This window comes from Micropterus salmoides, unplaced genomic scaffold, assembly GCF_014851395.1.
Source record: "Micropterus salmoides isolate LMB-PRFRI ecotype aquatic unplaced genomic scaffold, ASM1485139v1 Ms_hic_scaffold_18, whole genome shotgun sequence".
Taxonomy (NCBI): Eukaryota; Metazoa; Chordata; class Actinopteri; order Centrarchiformes; family Centrarchidae; genus Micropterus; species Micropterus salmoides.
The window spans coordinates 11444256-11463593 of record NW_024040928.1 but is presented as its reverse complement, the minus strand read 5'-3'; the positions used below and the strand labels follow the sequence as shown (position 1 = coordinate 11463593).

Sequence of the window (19338 nt, the reverse complement as noted above, 5' to 3'; positions counted from 1 at the left end):
TTGACTTTAACTATTGAATAAACAAATCTATTTCTGCAGTGTTTGCAAGAATTGTGCTATGTAGGACTGGTGGAATGACATAAAACAGTCCTAACTCAAAGAAGCAGTATGGATTTAAATAAAAACCAAATCTAATAAACTGTATTTTTACTGCAGAATAATGTAGTCATGCACACATACTTAAGGACTCTGTTATACTAGATTTGGCTTTGTGTTGGAAAAAAAGAACTTTAAGTGGTAAACTATAATTTCATTCAAATTAAAAATGACTCTTCTCATTTCAGGTTCAGTACATTTGGGTAATTTATTCAGCACATGGTAGGCTGCTAAATCTCAGTATTAAAAATATACATGTCATCATAACTTTACATTTGGGTGAAATAGTAAAAAATTATTAGTGTTTGCTTTAATTTATTTTACTTCAGGTTACTACTAAGTTTGGTTTCTTCATTTTCGGGAATATAGCTTCGGGATAGAGAAATGTACTGTGGGTTGTCAGTCACAGAAAAATAGTGATAACTGTACTTTAAGTGAAGCCCCACACGCAAGCCGTCAAGCCACACAGATGTTTCCACTTAATGGGACTGATTACACCTCTCCTCTGGACCGTGATTGACTGACATAGCTATGGCCACCATCAACGCATAAGGAGGATTAATCAACCAGATGATTGAAAACACCTGTGTGGTGTGCGGGGCCTTTAAAATCAACATACCTATGTACTGTATGTTAAAACAAACCATAAAACTGAACTATCACTTGACCTTCACCAGCACTAACTAACATATTGCATGTAGATTCATTGCGTAGGATCATCTGTGATGTGACAGGCAATTTAATACACAGAAGAAAGAACAGTTAAAAGTGATTTGTCTGGCCGAAGGAAACACCACCTACTTACTGTAACAACAAAATCTTATTACATGGAACAATTGGCTGATAGAAGAGTGTAATATACTGTCCTAAGCATTTAGGATGTGTATGTACTGTACTTCTTGATTTATCATTAGAATACAACAGTGTCAATTTGAATAGAAATTATCAATTTGAATGAATTATAACTTAAAATACAGGAGATAATAGATAAGAAAGAGGGCAATGTATGTCAGATCACTTTATTGCTGAATATAATTTGGCTAAATTGCACTATAAACCAAGGGTGGCTTTTGTTTATTCCCAATTTTACAGTGCACACTCATAGTTTAATTGATAAGAAACGATGAGAGACTGATCTGAGGGTTAATCCACTTTTACCGGCCTACTGCAACCTGCTGCTTCATTGCACCCAGAAGCATTGTCTGTACTGTATTTTAACATTCAGAGCTGGTGGAGCCAACAAGACTGCCACTGAACACAGCAATAATCTCCCTCTGATAATCAGGTTGACGGCTAAAACACCTTTTAGCTTTTCCGTCCAAGTAAATCACACCCCAGTCAGACACTAATCATTTAATTCAAGCTGATTACATAAATAAAGCTACCAGCGCTAGTTTTATTTTCACAGTGAAGGAGTGTGTGGTCCTGTCAGTGAGGACTGCAATATCTTAAAAATATAATCAGGTCAAAGAAAGACACACAGTCGTGATGACTCCCCTCATGAGGGGGGTGAGAAGAGGAAGGATGTGCTTGATCCGTTGTCCAGGCTGATGACTAAACAGGACACGTGGAGGAGAAGAGGAGGAAGAAGAAGAAGCCTTCATTGTTTGACAGAACCCCAGATGATGAGTCCAATAATAACAGCAACTACAACCAACACTATCACCAGGATACACATCTTCTTCCGGGAGCTCCGCTGATGGGGGGGAAGCACAAAGTGATTGTTTGTGTAATAAGGTATAAGATAAAGTGTGAATTGTAATAGAGGGATGGATTTTTTAACTGATGCAGTGAAGTGACTCAAAGACATAGCATGAATCAGATCACCTTGTGACTCAGCTTTTAATTTTCTTTTTTCCTTTATTTATTCAAGCAAACTGACTAAGAACTTGGTTAGATAAGGGAGCCCCTGTGCAGGAGTCACATATGAATATCTACTGCTACCCCAGAGACCACCAGAGCAACCAATCTTTCTTCACTGATGCACCGCTAACAATCAAACTTCTTGAACGTTTATACATTTGAATGCCTCTTCTTGTTCTTTAATCTCTTCTTTGTGTATCTGCCCTTCCTCTCATCTGATTGTCCTATTGAGTTTTTACCTGGTAGTCTGCAGCACGTGACAGCTGCTGTGTGGCACTCTGGACATGCACATCTGCATTCTCCACATTGGCTTCTATACTGTCTGCAGAACACACAGGAAACACATACATTTTCATGCAGCAGGTTGGAAGACGGGGGAAGATCATGTAGCACAAATACACACACTTGTGTTTTCACAGTCATTAGATGGTTAGACAGGTCAGCACAGTCATATTCTTAATTTATGTTATTATGCTCATTATTTCCCTGATATTATCTTTCTTTTTGTAACTATAAAAATTTTACTAATGTTTTTTTGTGTGTAGTTTTTCCTTATCCAAGGGTCTAAGAGAGAGTAAGATGAGAAAATCCTATCTGTCCGTTCTGTGTGAAGCACAGCCAGGTGATAGTTAGCTTAGCTTGGCTCAGCTTGTTTAGCTTAGCACAAAGACTAATTAGCATGTTATATCTCATGTTATTATCTAACTAGCTGTTCTCCCGCGTTTCCAGTCTGAGTGCTAACCTAAGCTAACTGGCTGAAGATTCATATTTACCGCACAGACATGAGAGTGATATTGAGTTTATCTTCTAACTCTCGGTAAGAAATATTTCCCCAAATTTCAAACTATTCCTGCAACACATTTGAGTTCCGCTGTCTTTCCCAAATATTTGGATTAAAAATTGCTTTAAAATGCTACTTCACTGTTATGTTGACACATTCAGAAATGACTATTTCTTCATTAATGTAAGATTGATATAGCACAAACTACAAAGTACTACAAAGTAATTTGATCATCTACTCTGTAAGGAGGAAGCTGTGGTGTAAGCTTGAGAGTTCTATTTTTTTGTTTTGTCAGCTATTATGTTAAGGGTGGATATGAACATAAGAATACATGTTTCCATTACATTTATACAGTTTTTGTTTTATTTTTTTATTTTACATTCTGGGCAAAGATTTTATTGAATAACGTTGGTGTATGTGAGAGAAGACTGTTGACCCAGCCCACATTCCTGTTGTCATTAAGTAGATCTTTCAGTTGCAAGTTGTTACATTATTAGAGGAACAGACGAGCAATCTATGAACAAGTGACAAAAGCTCACCTATCATGTCTCCCTGCTCATGGACCATCATCCCCAGGTCCTTGAAGATGTCATTGATATCTGTGATGTCAGCCTGAAGAAGCATAAAGACAGATGGTTCATGTGAAAGGGGCACTCGTGTACATGGGTTAACAGTGAACATAAAAACAAAGAGCCGATGAGATATTGTGATATTGATATTGTGTTCATTCTTATTTGCACCTCCAACTGCCTAATGGACGACTCTCTCTCCTGGATGAGCCTCAGGTCTTCTTCAGTGATGGCCTCAGCCTGAGCCTGTACCTGGGATTCACTGAGGAACAAATGCAGATCAAATAATAATAGTCATAATAATGATTGAAACAATAATGAATATAAATAGTGGACATACCTGGGGAAAGGAGGCCCACTTCCAAAGCTGGGTTCAGGCTGTCCCACCTGTCGCAGGAAATTAAGGAGTTTAAATAAACATAATGTGCTTGTTATTGCACATGTGACTGCAGAGGACGTTCTTTACTGTAAATATGGGTACAGCAACAATTCAGTATGTACAGAGGGCTATAAATCCCACAGTAATTCACATAATATCTCATCAAATATAATTTGATTAAATACCAGCATAACAGTTCATTGTCAATAACATGGAATGGGGACCTAAAGCAAATTAAACCCGTTGCTTTTAGTTTCCCAGCCAAGAAATGTTCCTTAAATCAACAACTTAAGGCAATAAGGAACTGTTCCTGCTTATCAGCATGAACACGATACTGTTCTGTGCATTGAATAAGGTGTGAGGGGACGATGTTGCTAAGAAGGCACGCTCTCCTGAAAGAATCTGTGTCTACACTGTCTGTGGCACAGTAATGTGCGCTATACCTTGTGAAGCTTCTCTTGTAAACTCTCAGTGAAAATAAATATGAACACACAACTTAAGTAGAGAAACCAATGCCAAAGTACAGGCTCATCAGCACCTGACATAGTGGACATCAGTTTTCATCCATTTTGGTGATGGTAGTCTTCTCCTTTGTTACTGCTGTCAACTGTTTCTTACCTAAATCTGCTGTCTTTATCTAAAGCCTCAATATCTTTATTGAGCTATGTGGCAGAGTCAACAGAAAAAAAGCCTAAAAGTCTACACCTTGACCTGGTGACCTTGCAGGCAGAGCAGGTTACTCACCGACACCCTGGAGCTGGCTCTGACTCTGGCCACAAACTCTCTCTCTTTGTCGGCTGCCTGCCGCTGGGTCTTTTGGAAGCTGTTCAAGGCGGCGGAGAAGTCATTCAGCAGACGCTCTTTTTGTATCTTTCTCTGACGCTAAAAGAAACACACACATAGAATAAAAATGTTGACCAAAAGAAAAGCCACAAAACTTAAACATTTGGAAAATTAACAGGATGGTACTAAACTGCTATTAACAAGCAGGGAAACTGTGACTTTGAAGACTAGTTAAGGAAGAAATTCGATACCTGATCAGGACCAACGGGAAGTACACCGAATGCCTTGATCAGTCTGTCAGTCTCCTTCGCTAGCTGGTTGCCTTGCTGCTGTTTCTGTTGCCTGGTCACCAAAGACAGATATTTTCTTCGTTTTGTTTGAGTAGAAAAATACTGTCCACAGATGTGTAAAATGCAGTATCAGTATCTGTCCAACATAATTTTTTTATGATTGATTACAAGGTTTATCCTTTTCCCCCATCTACATGACAACAGACCAATTATGCAAATACAACCGAGCCCCCATAACTCACAGCGTCTGACGCAGATGGCTGCTGTCCTTCTCTGTTCCCAGCAGAGAAACTGTCCTCTGCAGCTCCGAGGCTGGTGAGGAAGAAAGAGTGCAGACATTGTTTACCTGTACTGAAGTATCTCCACATGTCTACCATAATTCAAATACTGGAGTCAGTAAAGTGGTTGTAATCTGAATGTTGCAGCTGATGATGACAACTTCTTCTGTATGCGTGTATGTGTTGTGTATTACTCAGCAGTGTCAGCTTCTGGATGTTGGAGCTGATGCTCTGAACCAAAGCACTGGGCTCGTTGAGAATCCCAGCCTGGTAGGCCATGATGGGGAGCTGTGAGGACACACAACAGCACAGTTTGTTATTTCATTCATTCATAAAGTCAGGCAGAGACATTATTCTGGGATGTTTGCTGGGGTCATGTGACTCGCATGTGAAAACACATTTTGGTATTTGGGCTAAAAGCATTCAGTTTAGTTAGTGGGGGTGAGTTTTGTCTCTCTGTAGCCAATTTGCCTCATTTTATCACAACTGTAGTGGCTAACGTATTGAAATTTTAATACAGTAGAAGCAATAAAGTTGAACATGACAATATGTTCAGGCTTCACTGTAGATATCTGGAAAAAAAAACATAGTATTCAGCCAGTCTACACGTCTTCTCCACTGCAAAACACCAAAAATGTCAACTGTTATTTTTGGAGGCTAAGTCAAGTAATTGAAAAAACAGAGACTGATTTGATTGAAAAATATATATCCACACATTTGTGTTTAAGGGAAAATAAACATGCAAAAATTATTACAAATGGTGGTCTGATCATTAGTAAATGTAATGTCACAGTAGGCAGTAAACTACCAGCTATGATGGCTGAGGACACGGTACATGCCTGACACATGATGTGATTGAGAACGTGACACCTAGTTAGCAAGCTAGCAGAGAAGTTTAATTACTTAAAAAGTAATGGATAAACATTTGAAAAAACTGAATAAAGGATAGACAGTTGAAGTAATTAGCTAAAACCTATGGATACACTTTTGAAATAGTCAGCTGAAATTAATCGACAAATGTTTGTAATAATTAGCTAAAAACAGGGTTTTCCCTGGCTCAGAATGGGCCTCTGGGGGATGACTTTGCACGACAATAAGCATGATGGGTATGCGTTCAGTAAAAGCAATGACTTACCTAATGACCGAAATTTATGCATTTTCTTGTTATTTCTGATCATTTGATAAACAAAAAAAATATATATATATATATATATAACATTAAACAGAAAGTATAATGTTAGTATAATAATATATTTAGATGTTACACTTTATTTGGATAATCTGCCTACAGATAATTTATTTGTAGAGCCATTTTCTGATATTAGCCTACACCAGTGTGGTTAAGGTTTGATTAGTGTTAATGTTTGTGTATTCATTAAAATTTCAGATAATAGTACAGGCTACTATAGCTTACCATTAGTAGCCTAATATTAATTCCAGTTAATAAAACAGCAGTTTCAGTGGGTTGTTTTCAGTCACTAAATTATTGTGCAAGAAAACTGCTCTACACGGTGGTCAAACCAGCGCAGCGCATGTGTAACATACACAGCGGCAGTGGATGAGAGGAGAGATGCTGGAAGACAAGGCGTCGTATTTAAAGTTGTGTTCTGCTTGCTCAACAGTTGTTTGATAAATGGCTATTAAAACACATTCGCAGAGGGTTAGAAAGGTTGTCCCCCCCCCCAATTCTGATCGCTAAAACCTCTTTGGGGGGCGCCAAAATTTCTCTATGCAGGAAAAACCCTGAAAAATAATGTTTAACATTTTCAGTTTTTATCATTGCTTTTAATTAAATATTTACTGTAACTTTTATTATATTTTATGTTGCTTTTAACTTTTTTATATTTCCCTGTTGCTTTTATGTTTTATGTAAAGCACTTTGAATTACCTTGTTGTTAAAATGTGCTATACAAATAAACTTGCCTTCAATAATTAGCTAAAAGTAATAAATAAATGGTTGAAAGGCTCAGCTCCTGACACTCAAAGTAGTAACGTTAGTTATATAAATGTAAATTTGACTAAACCGGCCTAAACACTGACAAATGAATGTATGAAAAATTCCTGTAAAAATATCATATTCACTCTTATGCACTACTAAACTTCCACTTTAAATGATTTTAAATGAACACATTTGGAACATTAAAGTGGAGAAGGCATGGATGCAAACATGCAGAGACATTTCTATATATAGTTATATAAACAGAACATCCTGCGTGGGAGGATGCTTAATAAAATCTAACGTTATTTTTGTTCTTTAAATCTAGGTCTATTAAAAGATTTGTTCCATGTGCCAGAACAAATCCCAAAGCAAATTGTTTAATTAAGTCGCGGTTTTATCAGTGTTAGACTTCCTAATATTATCTTAGCATAAAGACAAAGGAATCATCACGTAACGATAGTAACGTTAACCGAGGAATCCCAGAGCCCTGACGTCACCTGGAATAACACCGCTAGCTAACGTTGTGATGGCTAACGTTAGCTACATGAAAATAACTCCACCTTAAGGCTAATTAACAGTCCCAAGCTCGACGTGTCGTCAAATATAACCCACTTAAGGTTATCATAACGCTACAGTAAGATAACTGCTAAGGGATGCGGGCATCATAACCTAACCTCCCACAGACATGCCACAGAAGCCTGTTTGTTTTTTTTGACAACTTAGAAGGCTTGATTCTTAATTACCCGTGACTCTGTCCAGGCAGACCCAGACTAGAAAACCTGACAGAAAAGGTTGGCAACAACTTGTCTGAAATATCGTTATATAGATGTAAAATATAATTTTATGCTGTGGCATTAATAAACTATTTCATTTGACTGGGACTAAGGTTAGCCCTAACTCACTAAAACAGTCCCACATAGACCTGAAGCACACGGTCTACTTTAAAGTTCGTCAATTTCATATGCAATTTATAGTTTTTTTTATTTTCTAATGGGACACTCACTCTCATTTACTGCATTAATCCTAATATGAAACAGGGTTGGGTGAGGAATGTTTACAGCCCAGTCACGCAGACTTCCTGTGCTTTTTTCTCAAGAGGACTGAAACTATGGCCAGTAGCCTATGCAAATAACCATCTGCTTAGAAACTATCGTGCCGTAAAACTGCAAAATGCGTTTTACTTAAAGATTCAGATAAAATACATTGATCCATGCTTTCTGCTTTAACCTGTTGCACACTCCCTCTCTGTCCGTTTAACTTTACTTCAGTAACTGCTAGCGAGAAAATGCGGAAACAACAGATTTCCACTGACGAGAAAAGGCAGCATACAAGATCTCTATGAGAACTGAGTAACTTCTTATCAGAATTTAAGTTGCTTTTTTCGTGTGAACTTTATTCCACTGTTGACTCCAACATGAAGCAGGTTACAGACGTCAATAAGTTACAATCAAAGTCGCAGCACATTTTTGAAGATGTTTCTCTGTCATTTTCCGGAGAACAACTTCTTTTAATGACTTAATGAATCAGCTTCACACGATAGTGATTATCATGCTAATGCTGTCAGTGTGGTCAATCCTTCCTAAATGTTCAGTAGTCTAAATGTTGGGACTTTACCTTTCTTGTGATTTGCAGCAGCGGCTGGTCGTTTCCTGATTCTCTGTTCCTTCCTTGTCACATGATGTCTGGAGCAGGCTAAATCATTGGTAGAAATTACTGTAAGACAAAAGAAGGGTTGTATGAAGCAGCAAAAAGTTAATGATAAGGATTAATAGAAACTGCATATTGCTACTTAACAAATATAGCAAAAAGGAAGCTTTAGTGTTATGAAGGTTATTTGTAGGAATTAATGGAATTAAGATGAATAACATGAATTTAAAAGATCTACGTTAAATAGACTATAAAGTACAATTCTGATGAGTATTTCCATTATATGCAGCTTTATACATATACACCACTACATTTTAAAAAAGAAATGTTGTGCTTTTTTTGTCCACTACACTTATTTGACAGTTGTGATTACTAGTTTCATATACATGTATGCATATACAAAACTCGTGCTTTGCTTGTAAAATATGCAAAGCAAAGCAATACACTGGTTTTAAATTAGCACCACCTCAACTGGCCACACCATGGAAATGCTGCTCACATTTAAATGCATCACTGCAACATCTATAATCATTTAGCACTGTGAAGAGATTGTCCTGCATGAGGACTTCTCTTTAGACTTTTATAAGTAAACTTTTACTTGTACTTGTAACAGAGTAATTTAATTGTAGTATTGATGCTTAAACTTGAGTCAAGGATCTGCATACTTCTTCCATCAAGGCTTGGATGTGTATCCTTTAAACACCTCTGTGTCTTCTTTAAAACATCTTTTAACACATTTGTGTAACATAAATCAAAATGTCAATATATATTAACAAGGCCAAAGCTGCCACCTCAGGTCCTGTCTTTTTTTCTAGGGATTTGGCGACCTACGCCGTACAGTTAAGAAAATGCTCATGGGGGGTATTTTATACCCCTGCTTCCAATATTTAAGACTAATGTATAACTTTTAGGCCATCAATAAATAATTAAATAAAGGATTCAATATTTCTTCCCCACAATTTTAGTCCTGGCAGGGTTAGTGCAACAATTTACAGAAAATTTGATTAAACAGACAACTAAATAAAAAAATAATGAAAAAAGACAATTAAAGAAACGTTAGAAACTTTTTTGTATCTGATCTAAATTTTCCAAGAATGGTTAGGGTGCAGGTGTGGGGGAAGTTGGAGGCATGACTCTTTTTAAAAAAATCTTGGCTTTAGCCCTGTGTGTCAAACCTGCAAATGTTAAATTACAATTTTAACATATTCACATGTTGTTTGAAAAAGTGACAAAAACGTGTGTTGTCCAGAAGATGCAGAGATGTGCTGAACACTCCAATGAGTGCAATAATATATGTTTAGGTAACTATGATCTGCTGTCCTGTGTAAGACCAGACGGGCACAGTGTGTGCACATTATGGTTCAGGCAGGTTAACCACACAGCCACTGTAACAGAGTTCAGTTCCACATAATCCAATCTTTCGCATACAAATCTGTTACACTGTTAGTTTGGAGACCAAAAGGCCTGTCAGAATCACAGTTTCTGCATGGCTGCACTGGGGGAGTGGTCAAAACAGTGTGCAAAAGTAAGACCATACAAACCATTAGAGGGCTGAAGCATATCAGCTCGTATGCACTTTCACATAATGTCCCATATCAGTTGTCCTTTGGTTTTGTAACTTGTGACAATGAAAGTCATGTGGGACATGACTTGTGAGTTGGATGTCATGTTGTGCCTGAGATTCCAGTTATACAATACATGGTGGTCAGCTGACAACTGTAGATGTGATAATTCACCACTGATGACCGACAGGACAGGTCTTATCAGTCTGCAGAGTGTGTGCTAAATGATGGTTAAAGGATTTAAACAGTCTTTTGAACTAGCTTTAAAAAATAACCTTAACAATTTTCAACTTACAGATAAAATCATGTATGTATATACGGTACAGTTTAAGACAAAAATAACAAGTAATAAAAGTGTCTAATCACTTTTACTATGTATGTGCCATTTATAGAGCGTTCAACTTGGTTCAGATGTAAAAACAAAAAAAACAAAAACAAATGAAATGTCAGTGACTGAATCATGGAGAAGGTCTGCTTCTTGAGTTGCATGATTTCTCTTTTATGCTGTCCTTATTCAACTCCACTTTTTATCTGGACTTTCTGTTCCTGAGTATTTGGATAGTATTGAGCTCTGTGTAAACACACATTGTCTTATTTGTCTGTCGCTGAGGGTTCACATGACAAGCGGACTAACTTGAGTGTGTGTGTATGTGTGTTTGCTTGTGTAAACAGAGGGTATTTAAGCCTTGTATTTATGTGAGAACTCTCCGTCCAGAGTGAAACTCTTGACTTCATCCCTCTGCAGTCCCAGCTCATCAGTCATGCTGCGTCCGACAGTCTTCGGCCTCCTCCTGGCATGTGCAGTATCTCTCTGCAGCTCTGCCGTATTTCTAGAAAATGGCATGCCTATCCTGTGGGCCCAAACTGCCGGCCAAGTGACTGACCTGCCGATACAGAATGGCATCCTGACTCCCGACCCCTGGCACTTCCTTCAGCGCATGAGTCTTTACCGGCTGATGATAAATGCTACAGACCCATTTATGGGATCCATGGGGACAAATGCCACAGACAGTCCAGTTTGGGGACTTACACTGCAGCTTGGATGGATGCTAACTACAGGTAAGATTTCAATTATTTTCTTTTTTTATCAATAACAATGTTTCCCCTAAATGAGGAAGAATAGTTTGTGCAAAAGTGGACAGTGAATCACTTAAGAGCACTTCTAAATCTAACCCTCAGCCATGACTTCTTTGTAATGATTAAATAAGCAACTTTTCCTGTAAGTCTCGGAGTCAACATGAGCAAAATGCCCATCCCTTGTTGTAATATAAGAGACACAATCTGATAACTTTATGTACAATGTGTTGTTTCTGCAGGGCGCCTCGCTGACCCAACTAGTGCTACAACCTGTGGCCTGCAGACAGGAGATACAACGTGTATTTCTACCCAGAGCTGGTGGGCCTGTAAGTTTGACAAATGCACACACACACACAACACACACACACACACACACACACAGAAAGTAGAATCCAAACTGTCTGACAGCATTCACCCAATGCACCTATAGTATCAGACCCTTTGGGTTCCCACTTAAAGTACCCATTGGACAAAACAACAGATACAAACACTCCTTCATACCCTCAGCCATTTAACTGCTACACTCCAGTAGTTAAAGGTACTATCAATTAGACCACACACCCTTATACTTATTTTTCTGTATTTTTCCTTTTCCTTTTGATATTTGTGTGATTTATATTGTGGTATCTGTGTGTTCGTAATGTTTTTACTGCTGAAAAACAAATTGCCCCTCCAGGAACAAATACAGTTCTACTTGAATTGACTGTAGATGTACCCTAGCCCTAACATTAAACCACATCTTCACCTTAAAATATAATAATTTGGGTTATAGGGACTTGCGTTTTGTCCCCAAAAGGAAGGCGAGTCCCCACAGTGTGACTGTGTAAACAAATTAATGTCCCCGTAACATTATACACACTGGCTCACACAAACACACACACACACACACACACACACACACACACACACATACAAACAGGGGCGGACTGGGACAAAAATTCAGCCCTGGCACTGTAGCCATACCAGCCCACCTTACCACGCATCCCCACGAACACACATTCACTACGTTTGTGTAAAGATGGTGAGATAATATAAGCAGTAGACCTACTGTATGAAACAGCAAGGGCGTCACTTTGTGTTGTAAAGAATTGGTGACATAAGGTCAGAGATTAGGGGTGTGATGAAAGACTTTGGTCATGAGAATAAGAGGAGAAGATATTTTAACACTAATTTGAAGAAATATTCGATGATAAAATGTTTGTGTATCAGGGGGTCCTCCCCCAGAAGATTTTGAGCATTAAACTCTTAATTTTCTGCATTCTGGAGACATTTTCTGCACCAATTTATGGAGTAAATGTCTTTATTTATATCAATGGCAGCACAAAATTTAGCAGGTGACAATTCAAAATACAACAATAAAATGGAATATAATGATTAATCAGTAGCTTTTTTTTGTTGCTTAAGTAACTTTCGTGGACAATGCACATTTGTTTCTTCTGTATTCAAATTGCATTGCATGTTTCTTATTGTGCAAGTAAACCTTTCTCAAAGCATTTTCATTCAGCCTACAAGAACACTGGGGGTCTCTATCTGTGCCGATTTCAGCAACGTCCATGATCACAGTAGCCGATTTAAACATTGCAGAAAAAAACACTGCTCTCAACATTGGAATACACATAAATAAAAACATTACTCACTAGCCTACTTAATTCTGCTCTCCTTGCCTTCACTTCTAATATTTCCACACAAGCAAGGAACAGACACCTCTGCTGCAAACACAGCAGCTTGCCCTAGCTAGCTACCTCTTCCTTTTTCTCTCTCCCTGTATTTGTCAGCCCTGTTGACTTTCTCCATCAGCAGTGGGCTGTTATAAATAATGTTATAAAGTGGCCGAAATGACACAGCATGACCATACTGTTTTCACCCGCGAGTGCGCGGAGGAGGCTTGTTAATGAGGAAGCCAATCGAAACCAAAACCAACATTGTACTCAGTTGCACCTGCACCAAAGTGTTCACTGTTGCATTAGGCAACCTGGTCCGTGTTTGTGAAATATTCACCGTCTGAGTCTTATAACGTAATCATTTCTCTCAGTGTTTCTCTGCAAAATGCTTAAATGGGTCGCCAAGTAAAGCTGATGTGTTGGAGACACTGATATAAATATCAATCGGACAAGCCCACCCCAAAACAAATAGTCCGGCCCCTCTGGCATATGCCAGAATTGCCAGGTGGCCAATCCGCCCCTGCATACACATACACATGCACACACACATGCACACACGCAAGCACACACACACATACACAACACTTTACACTAAAACACTATCAACACCACTTCTTTCTCCTCCAGGTGTGAGCTACTTTGTCTCTGCACTGCCATTCCTGTCTGCTGCACAGCAGGGCTTCATGGGAGAAGGAGTCCAGGTACTTGTGCAGTTGGACAAGTGAGACAGTTGATAACAAGACAAAGGGTCTATTACAGACATGCTAGCGGGCTCTGTGAGGCTTTTCTTAGGCACAGCAGTGCTTAGAGCTGAATGCTAACATCCACATGCTAAAATGCTCACAATGACAATGCTAATGTTAAACAGGTATAATGTTTACCGTATTCACCATATCAGTTTAGCATGATGGCATGCTAACACTTTCTAAAGTAGCACAAAGTTGAGGCCGATGGGAATAGCATTAGTTTCGCATGAATTTAGCCATAAACTAAAGTATTTGACAAATTAAAATTGTTATGGTGTTCATTATGATGATGATGATGATGATTGTAATCATGACTGATATTGATATTATTAGGTCCAGATGCAGGTGCCTGAAGGTGTAACAGACTATTGCACCACATATGCTGACTGTGCAGCTCGCTACCCTGATGCCATGTCTAAGTGGGATGCTTTTTTTCAGGTGCATGCAGTTCACAAACACACACACACACACACACACACACACACACACACACACATAGTACACAGTTGTTGTGGGGATCACTACTCAGCCTATGAGTATGATGTATAATGTCCTTTTTAAAACATAAAGCATGTATTATCTGGGGGTTTGGAGATTGAAAAATGTGGGCATACACAGTATATGTCTAAAACTCAGGATATCCCGGCCTCTGCTGCTTTTATTCTTCTTCTGCATCCCCAACTTTAAGGAAGTGCAATACTAAATCGCTGGAGTACCTCCTTAATGTTCTATGTGTGTGATTAAAGGGTCTGAAGTCTTCGGCTGACTCTCCTCTTCCTGAAAATGAAAAGAAAGACGCTCTCCTCGGCCTCTACTGGGCGGCCCAGATGGCTTCAATTTATGCCTCTGCTGCATGCAAAGCCAAGTAATCTATCTATCTATAATATAATCTATATTGAGATTTCGGAGACTTGCTAATCATCATCCCTGCCAGCTGTCGAGTCCCTCAACTAACTTTATTTTCAAAACTAAAAAATGCGAAGCATTGCATTGTGGGACTGTTAGCAGAAAATAGTGTACATGCCAAGGACACTACTTTTTTTGTTCCATTGTAGAATTTATGACGGCAGTATATAGCTGAAAAATTTACACACTTGTATATGGACACCAAATTAAATACAGTAAATATAGTAAATAAAGAGTGAATTCAGAAAGAGCCAAAATGTTTTCTAATCATTATGCTAAGCTAAGCTAATCTGCTGCTAGATGTAGCATCACATTTGGCAGATATTTGTGGTATGATTTTTCTAACTCTCTGCAACAAAATGAATGAGCAAATTTCCCAAAATGTTTGTGTCCTCTCCTTCAGGCAGAGCCACTACTCTGCTGCAGAGGTGTCATTTGCCAACAGCTGGCTGAACTCTGCGGAATATGTTTCGGCGGCACATTTCCACTCCAATTTGGAAAAATCTGCGATGTTCATGTCCCCTCTCCCAAGTAGAATTTTAAAGGTACGCACCCACAACATTCATTTCTGAAATCACATATTTCCAACCTGTGTATTTATCTCATTTTTGTTTCATCTGTCATATCTGTACAACTAGGATGGCGACAATGCGCCTAACATTGCCGATCTGAGTCAGGAGGAGAACTACACACTGTCTATCTTCTCCTGGATGACTAGCGTCAACAATATCCTGGGTAGGGCAGACACCCACACGCACACAAATATAAATAAGTATCTTTTTTATTGGATAAGTAAGCTTTTAAGGATGATCTTGATCATGTCACCTGCCAGGTGGGACTTTGGTTCATCTGTGGAGAAGTGCCATGTGTTCAGTCAACACAAGAGAGAAAGGCAGAGAGATGTTGGAGCAGCTCCTCCTGAATCCCAACTTCGCTACCAACACTTTCTTGTCCATCATTACTGGAATGACTACGAGCTGCTGAGACAAACAAACACACACAGAGAGAGACAGACAGATAGCAGCTGTAGTTCTATAATTGCATAATTGCAGTTTCTCATCTAAAAGTAACAGACAAATGTGAAAAATCTGATTTGACCTTTGTTTTATTTCTTTACAGTAATAGTAAGTATAAGTATAATACTGATAACTTTTGTATTAAAACTAACTGGCATTTTGTTTCAGTAGTGAAAGTAAGTTACGCCATTATTTGGATGATGTAGATCAACAGGTAGTTCCAGATTATACTTTAAAGCAGTTGATCCCCTGTATGTCTTTGTCCTTGACACTCTTGTGAATACATTGTGTCTCAGTAAATCATCAACAAGCCCTCATTTTATTGGCATTTTATTATATATTATAATCTTGTTATTGAACTGTAATCAATAATATATGGTACAGAAAAACAAGACACAAAAAGTTCTCAAACTTTTCTTTGAAGATGCACAGTGAGGTGTGTTTGCAAAGAGTATCTTAAATTTTTCCACTCCAATCAACTAGGCTCACAGTAAGTCACAATGTGTGGGGCAGATGGCAATGGGGGAGTGTAACTAAGTACTAAGTATTTACCTAATTACAGTTTTTTTTAGATAGCCTACCTTTCCTTCTGTTCTCCTTTCTTCACACTGCTTCACTGCACTTCATAGAGAAAATGTACTTTTTTCTTCACTAAATGTCTGTTACTAGTTACCTACACAATAAAGTTTCTAAAATGTGATGTTTTGTTATAGATTAAACTACCTAACAACAATAAATAAAGTAGTTTAATATCTCCACCTACAATTATACATCATAAAATCTTACACATTTATGCCTCAGTAAAAAAAAATCTAATTTTTTGAAAAATATAATAATACTGCATAATAATACGCATAAGTACGTTTTGCAGATAAGACTTCTGTATTTTTACTTGGGTAAGATCTTGAATTCAGGAAATTTATTTGTAATGGTATTTTACACTGCATTGCCACTACTTTAACTTCAGTAAAGGATCTGAATACTTCTTTCATTATTTATTTCTTTTCTGACAGATGGGTTTAAAGGTTAGACTCTTGCCATCAAGTACAGTTGAGACAAGCTCTTTGTTACAAATCCTTAAATGTATTCATTATGACTGTAAAGACAGTCAGCTAACATATCCTCATATAGCGCCACTTTGATTGATGTTAAATAATGTGTAGCTCTACTCCAGTCCAATAGTGCTCCCTAGTGGTAATTTGGTGCAAGTAATAACCTATCATGAGTTGTCAAAGTGCAAAGCACAAACCATGAAATATATCCAGTAAGACATTGATATTTTAAATAATACTTACAATAACATAAATTAATGTGTATTCTTCTACATTAGCGGAAGAGTGTTACACATACATGTTAATACTGGAAAAGAAAGTCACATGTTTGTAACCTCTTTTATTTTTATTTTATTTTGGCTTCCTTTTGTTGCCACTGGACAGAACAGCCATACACAGAGATGTTGCCAGACAAACAGAAAGGCAGCCATATCTTTGGGGGAAAGGGTGGCTTATCTGCCCATTAAATTCTAATGGATTTATATCAGATGCAGCTGTCTTGGCCAGAGCCATATAAACACTCAATGCCTATTTTCAATTTCTGCACATGGCATTAAGATTTCCTGGTAATGGATTATTGAAAGGGAACAGAAACACTTCAAGAGTATTTATGTGATGTCCAGGCAAAATGACTGAAGACAAGTGGGAAACCAATTTGTAGATGACAAGGAAAGTATGAAAGTAAGAAATAAAGATTTATGGAAAAGTCTTTATTTCAACACAAAACATGACATTTACTTTTACAAAATACAACACACATTTTAAATCACTGTAGGGGATGGCATCAAATAAGAATGACATCCAAGACATTTTTAAAAGGAAGACACAAAGGGCCATTATTCCTGCCAAGAGAGAGCACAATAAAACCCTCTGCATATTATTAACATCATGTACTGTATCTATGCTAGCTCATGATTGTCTGTGGAAAAGCAATATCAAATACAAACTGACAATAAAAAAACACAAACGCAGATTGTGATATCCTTTCAAGAAGTGCATGTGTGTACTGTTTTTTGTGATTTTGAGCTTATTCTTGGTGTTTCTTCCTATTAATTCTTCCTTGTTTTTAGACCACATTAGGTTAGTGCTACTAAATTTTGCTCAGTACAAAAACATAAATTATATTGACAGGGCTTTGAAGAGTTTAGCATAAAATTTTACATTAAATCAATTTAATATATCAACATTACTCACATGGTAATACAATGGCAGAATTTGCAGAATGTATTCTGGTTATAACTGTATTAAAAAACCTCTAAATTCTTACATAACCTGTGCCAATTTGCAGACAGGACTCACCAGTAAATACTGCTTCCTAAGGACATGTATATGATTTACAACACTACCTGTTCAAAATAGTCACGAATCAAGGTTTGATAATACACACATTGCACTGGCTAATTTACATCAGTGGTTCCCAAACTGTGGGGTGCGGCCCTCTGGAGGGACGCATAGGTATTACAGGGGGCACACATTGTATAGTGAAACCACAAAAGATGAATAAATCTTTTTCACAGTGGATTATTTAGAAATGTCCAACACAGGTGTAACTAATAACAGTATTAACTGACTGTTAACTAAACCCCTTCCCCAAACAGTGATTGCACAAGCACAGTGTGGCAACTTTTACTAGGCATGGCTGAGCTGTGGAGTTTTGAATTTTGTCCACATGTTGAAGCTACGTGCATAAGGGCCATACTCCGATCTAAAACCTTTGCAAAAGCAAAAACACAGGAGTCAGATGGTAAGGACTAGCTCAGCTTACTATTATTCTACCTACAAACTACCTTATTATGTGGTATTACAGGGTGTATGGGAGCCAATTACATTTTGAGTAACATCTGTACTATAAAACCAGGGCTAACTAGCTAGCAAGCCTAGTAGGCTACTGCAATACAGGAATGCTATCTCTTTATGGAGGCTGACATTTTGCATGAGACATGCACTTTTGCCTCAGCTGGGACATGATACTTTATCTGCATCATGTATGTAGACATCATGTGCTTTTTTAAGATCCCAAATCAGCTGGAGATCTAGTTTTTTTAACCACACTCACTGAGTAAGACCCAATTAGCTAGCTAGCTCCAGTTAAAAAAGTGCTAGAGACAGTCTAATTTCAGCCAACAAAATCCAAACTCCAAACTAGGAAATAAGAAAGCCTATGAAAGGCCCATTGTTTTAAAAAATTACTAATAATTTTGAGTAGTAAATGTTTCCATTGTAAACTGCATAAATGCTTTGCCAGAAGAAAAGCCTGATAGGCGGGACTTAGCAAAAAAGAAAATGGTTGCAATTGAATAGAAAACATTGATGGAACAGAGCTATTATGCTGCATTCCAGGCATCTCGGAACTGGGAAATTTCCGACCTCCAAACTAGAAAAAGTACTATGGAAGGCCTCTTGAAGTCAGGTTTCCTACTCGTGAACTCGGAGAAAAAATATGTACCGCGACTTCACGAGTAGCAGCCGAATGACGTCACACAACAATGGCAGCTCCCATGGAAGCACACATCTAAATGGTAAATCCTAAAGTAAAAGGCAAAGTCCATCCATCCATCCATTGTCAACCGCTTATCCTGTGTACAGGGTCACGGGAGCCTATCCCAACTGACATTGGGCGAAAGGCAGGGTACACCCTGGACAGGTCACCAGTCCATCGCAGGACCACACATAGACAGACAACCACTCATGCT

General features: G+C 38.1%; 2 protein-coding genes across 2 annotated transcripts; one reads left to right on the top strand and one right to left on the bottom strand.

Moving 5' to 3' along the window:
• Positions 1-285: 285 nt before the first annotated feature.
• Positions 286-8689, bottom strand: stx7l (syntaxin 7-like). The gene is made up of 10 exons (XM_038726816.1): positions 8593-8689; positions 5234-5327; positions 5004-5073; positions 4723-4813; positions 4433-4570; positions 3650-3696; positions 3481-3571; positions 3280-3352; positions 2199-2281; positions 286-1792 (listed from the first exon to the last, which is right to left on the bottom strand). The coding sequence occupies exons 2-10, from the start codon at positions 5316-5318 to the stop codon at positions 1697-1699; spliced, it is 774 nt and encodes a 257-aa protein (XP_038582744.1). The 5' UTR covers positions 5319-5327; positions 8593-8689; the 3' UTR covers positions 286-1696.
• A 2155-nt stretch (positions 8690-10844) lies between these two features.
• On the top strand, positions 10845-16293 carry LOC119909188 (protein LEG1 homolog). Its single transcript, XM_038727284.1, has 8 exons — positions 10845-11246; positions 11504-11590; positions 13553-13626; positions 14005-14109; positions 14418-14536; positions 14981-15122; positions 15216-15312; positions 15410-16293. Exons 1-8 carry the CDS (start codon positions 10949-10951, stop codon positions 15559-15561), a joined length of 1074 nt encoding a protein of 357 aa, XP_038583212.1. The 5' UTR covers positions 10845-10948; the 3' UTR covers positions 15562-16293.
• Positions 16294-19338: the final 3045 nt, after the last annotated feature.

What these genes read in the sequence shown, in the direction of transcription:
- LOC119909188 (XM_038727284.1), top strand. Translation starts at nt 10,949, where the DNA reads ATGCTGCGTCCGACAGTCTTCGGCCTCCTCCTGGCATGTGCAGTATCT. An exon ending in TCATGGGAGAAGGAGTCCAG is followed by an intron (nt 13,627 to 14,004) that starts GTACTTGTGCAG and finishes TGATATTATTAG; the next exon opens with GTCCAGATGCAGGTGCCTGA. An exon ending in TCTGCTGCATGCAAAGCCAA is followed by an intron (nt 14,537 to 14,980) that starts GTAATCTATCTA and finishes CCTCTCCTTCAG; the next exon opens with GCAGAGCCACTACTCTGCTG.
- stx7l (XM_038726816.1), bottom strand. Translation starts at nt 5,318, where the DNA reads ATGGCCTACCAGGCTGGGATTCTCAACGAGCCCAGTGCTTTGGTTCAG. An exon ending in AGCCATCTGCGTCAGACGCT is followed by an intron (nt 4,814 to 5,003) that starts GTGAGTTATGGG and finishes TTTGGTGACCAG; the next exon opens with GCAACAGAAACAGCAGCAAG. An exon ending in TGAGCAGGGAGACATGATAG is followed by an intron (nt 2,282 to 3,279) that starts GTGAGCTTTTGT and finishes TGTGTTCTGCAG; the next exon opens with ACAGTATAGAAGCCAATGTG.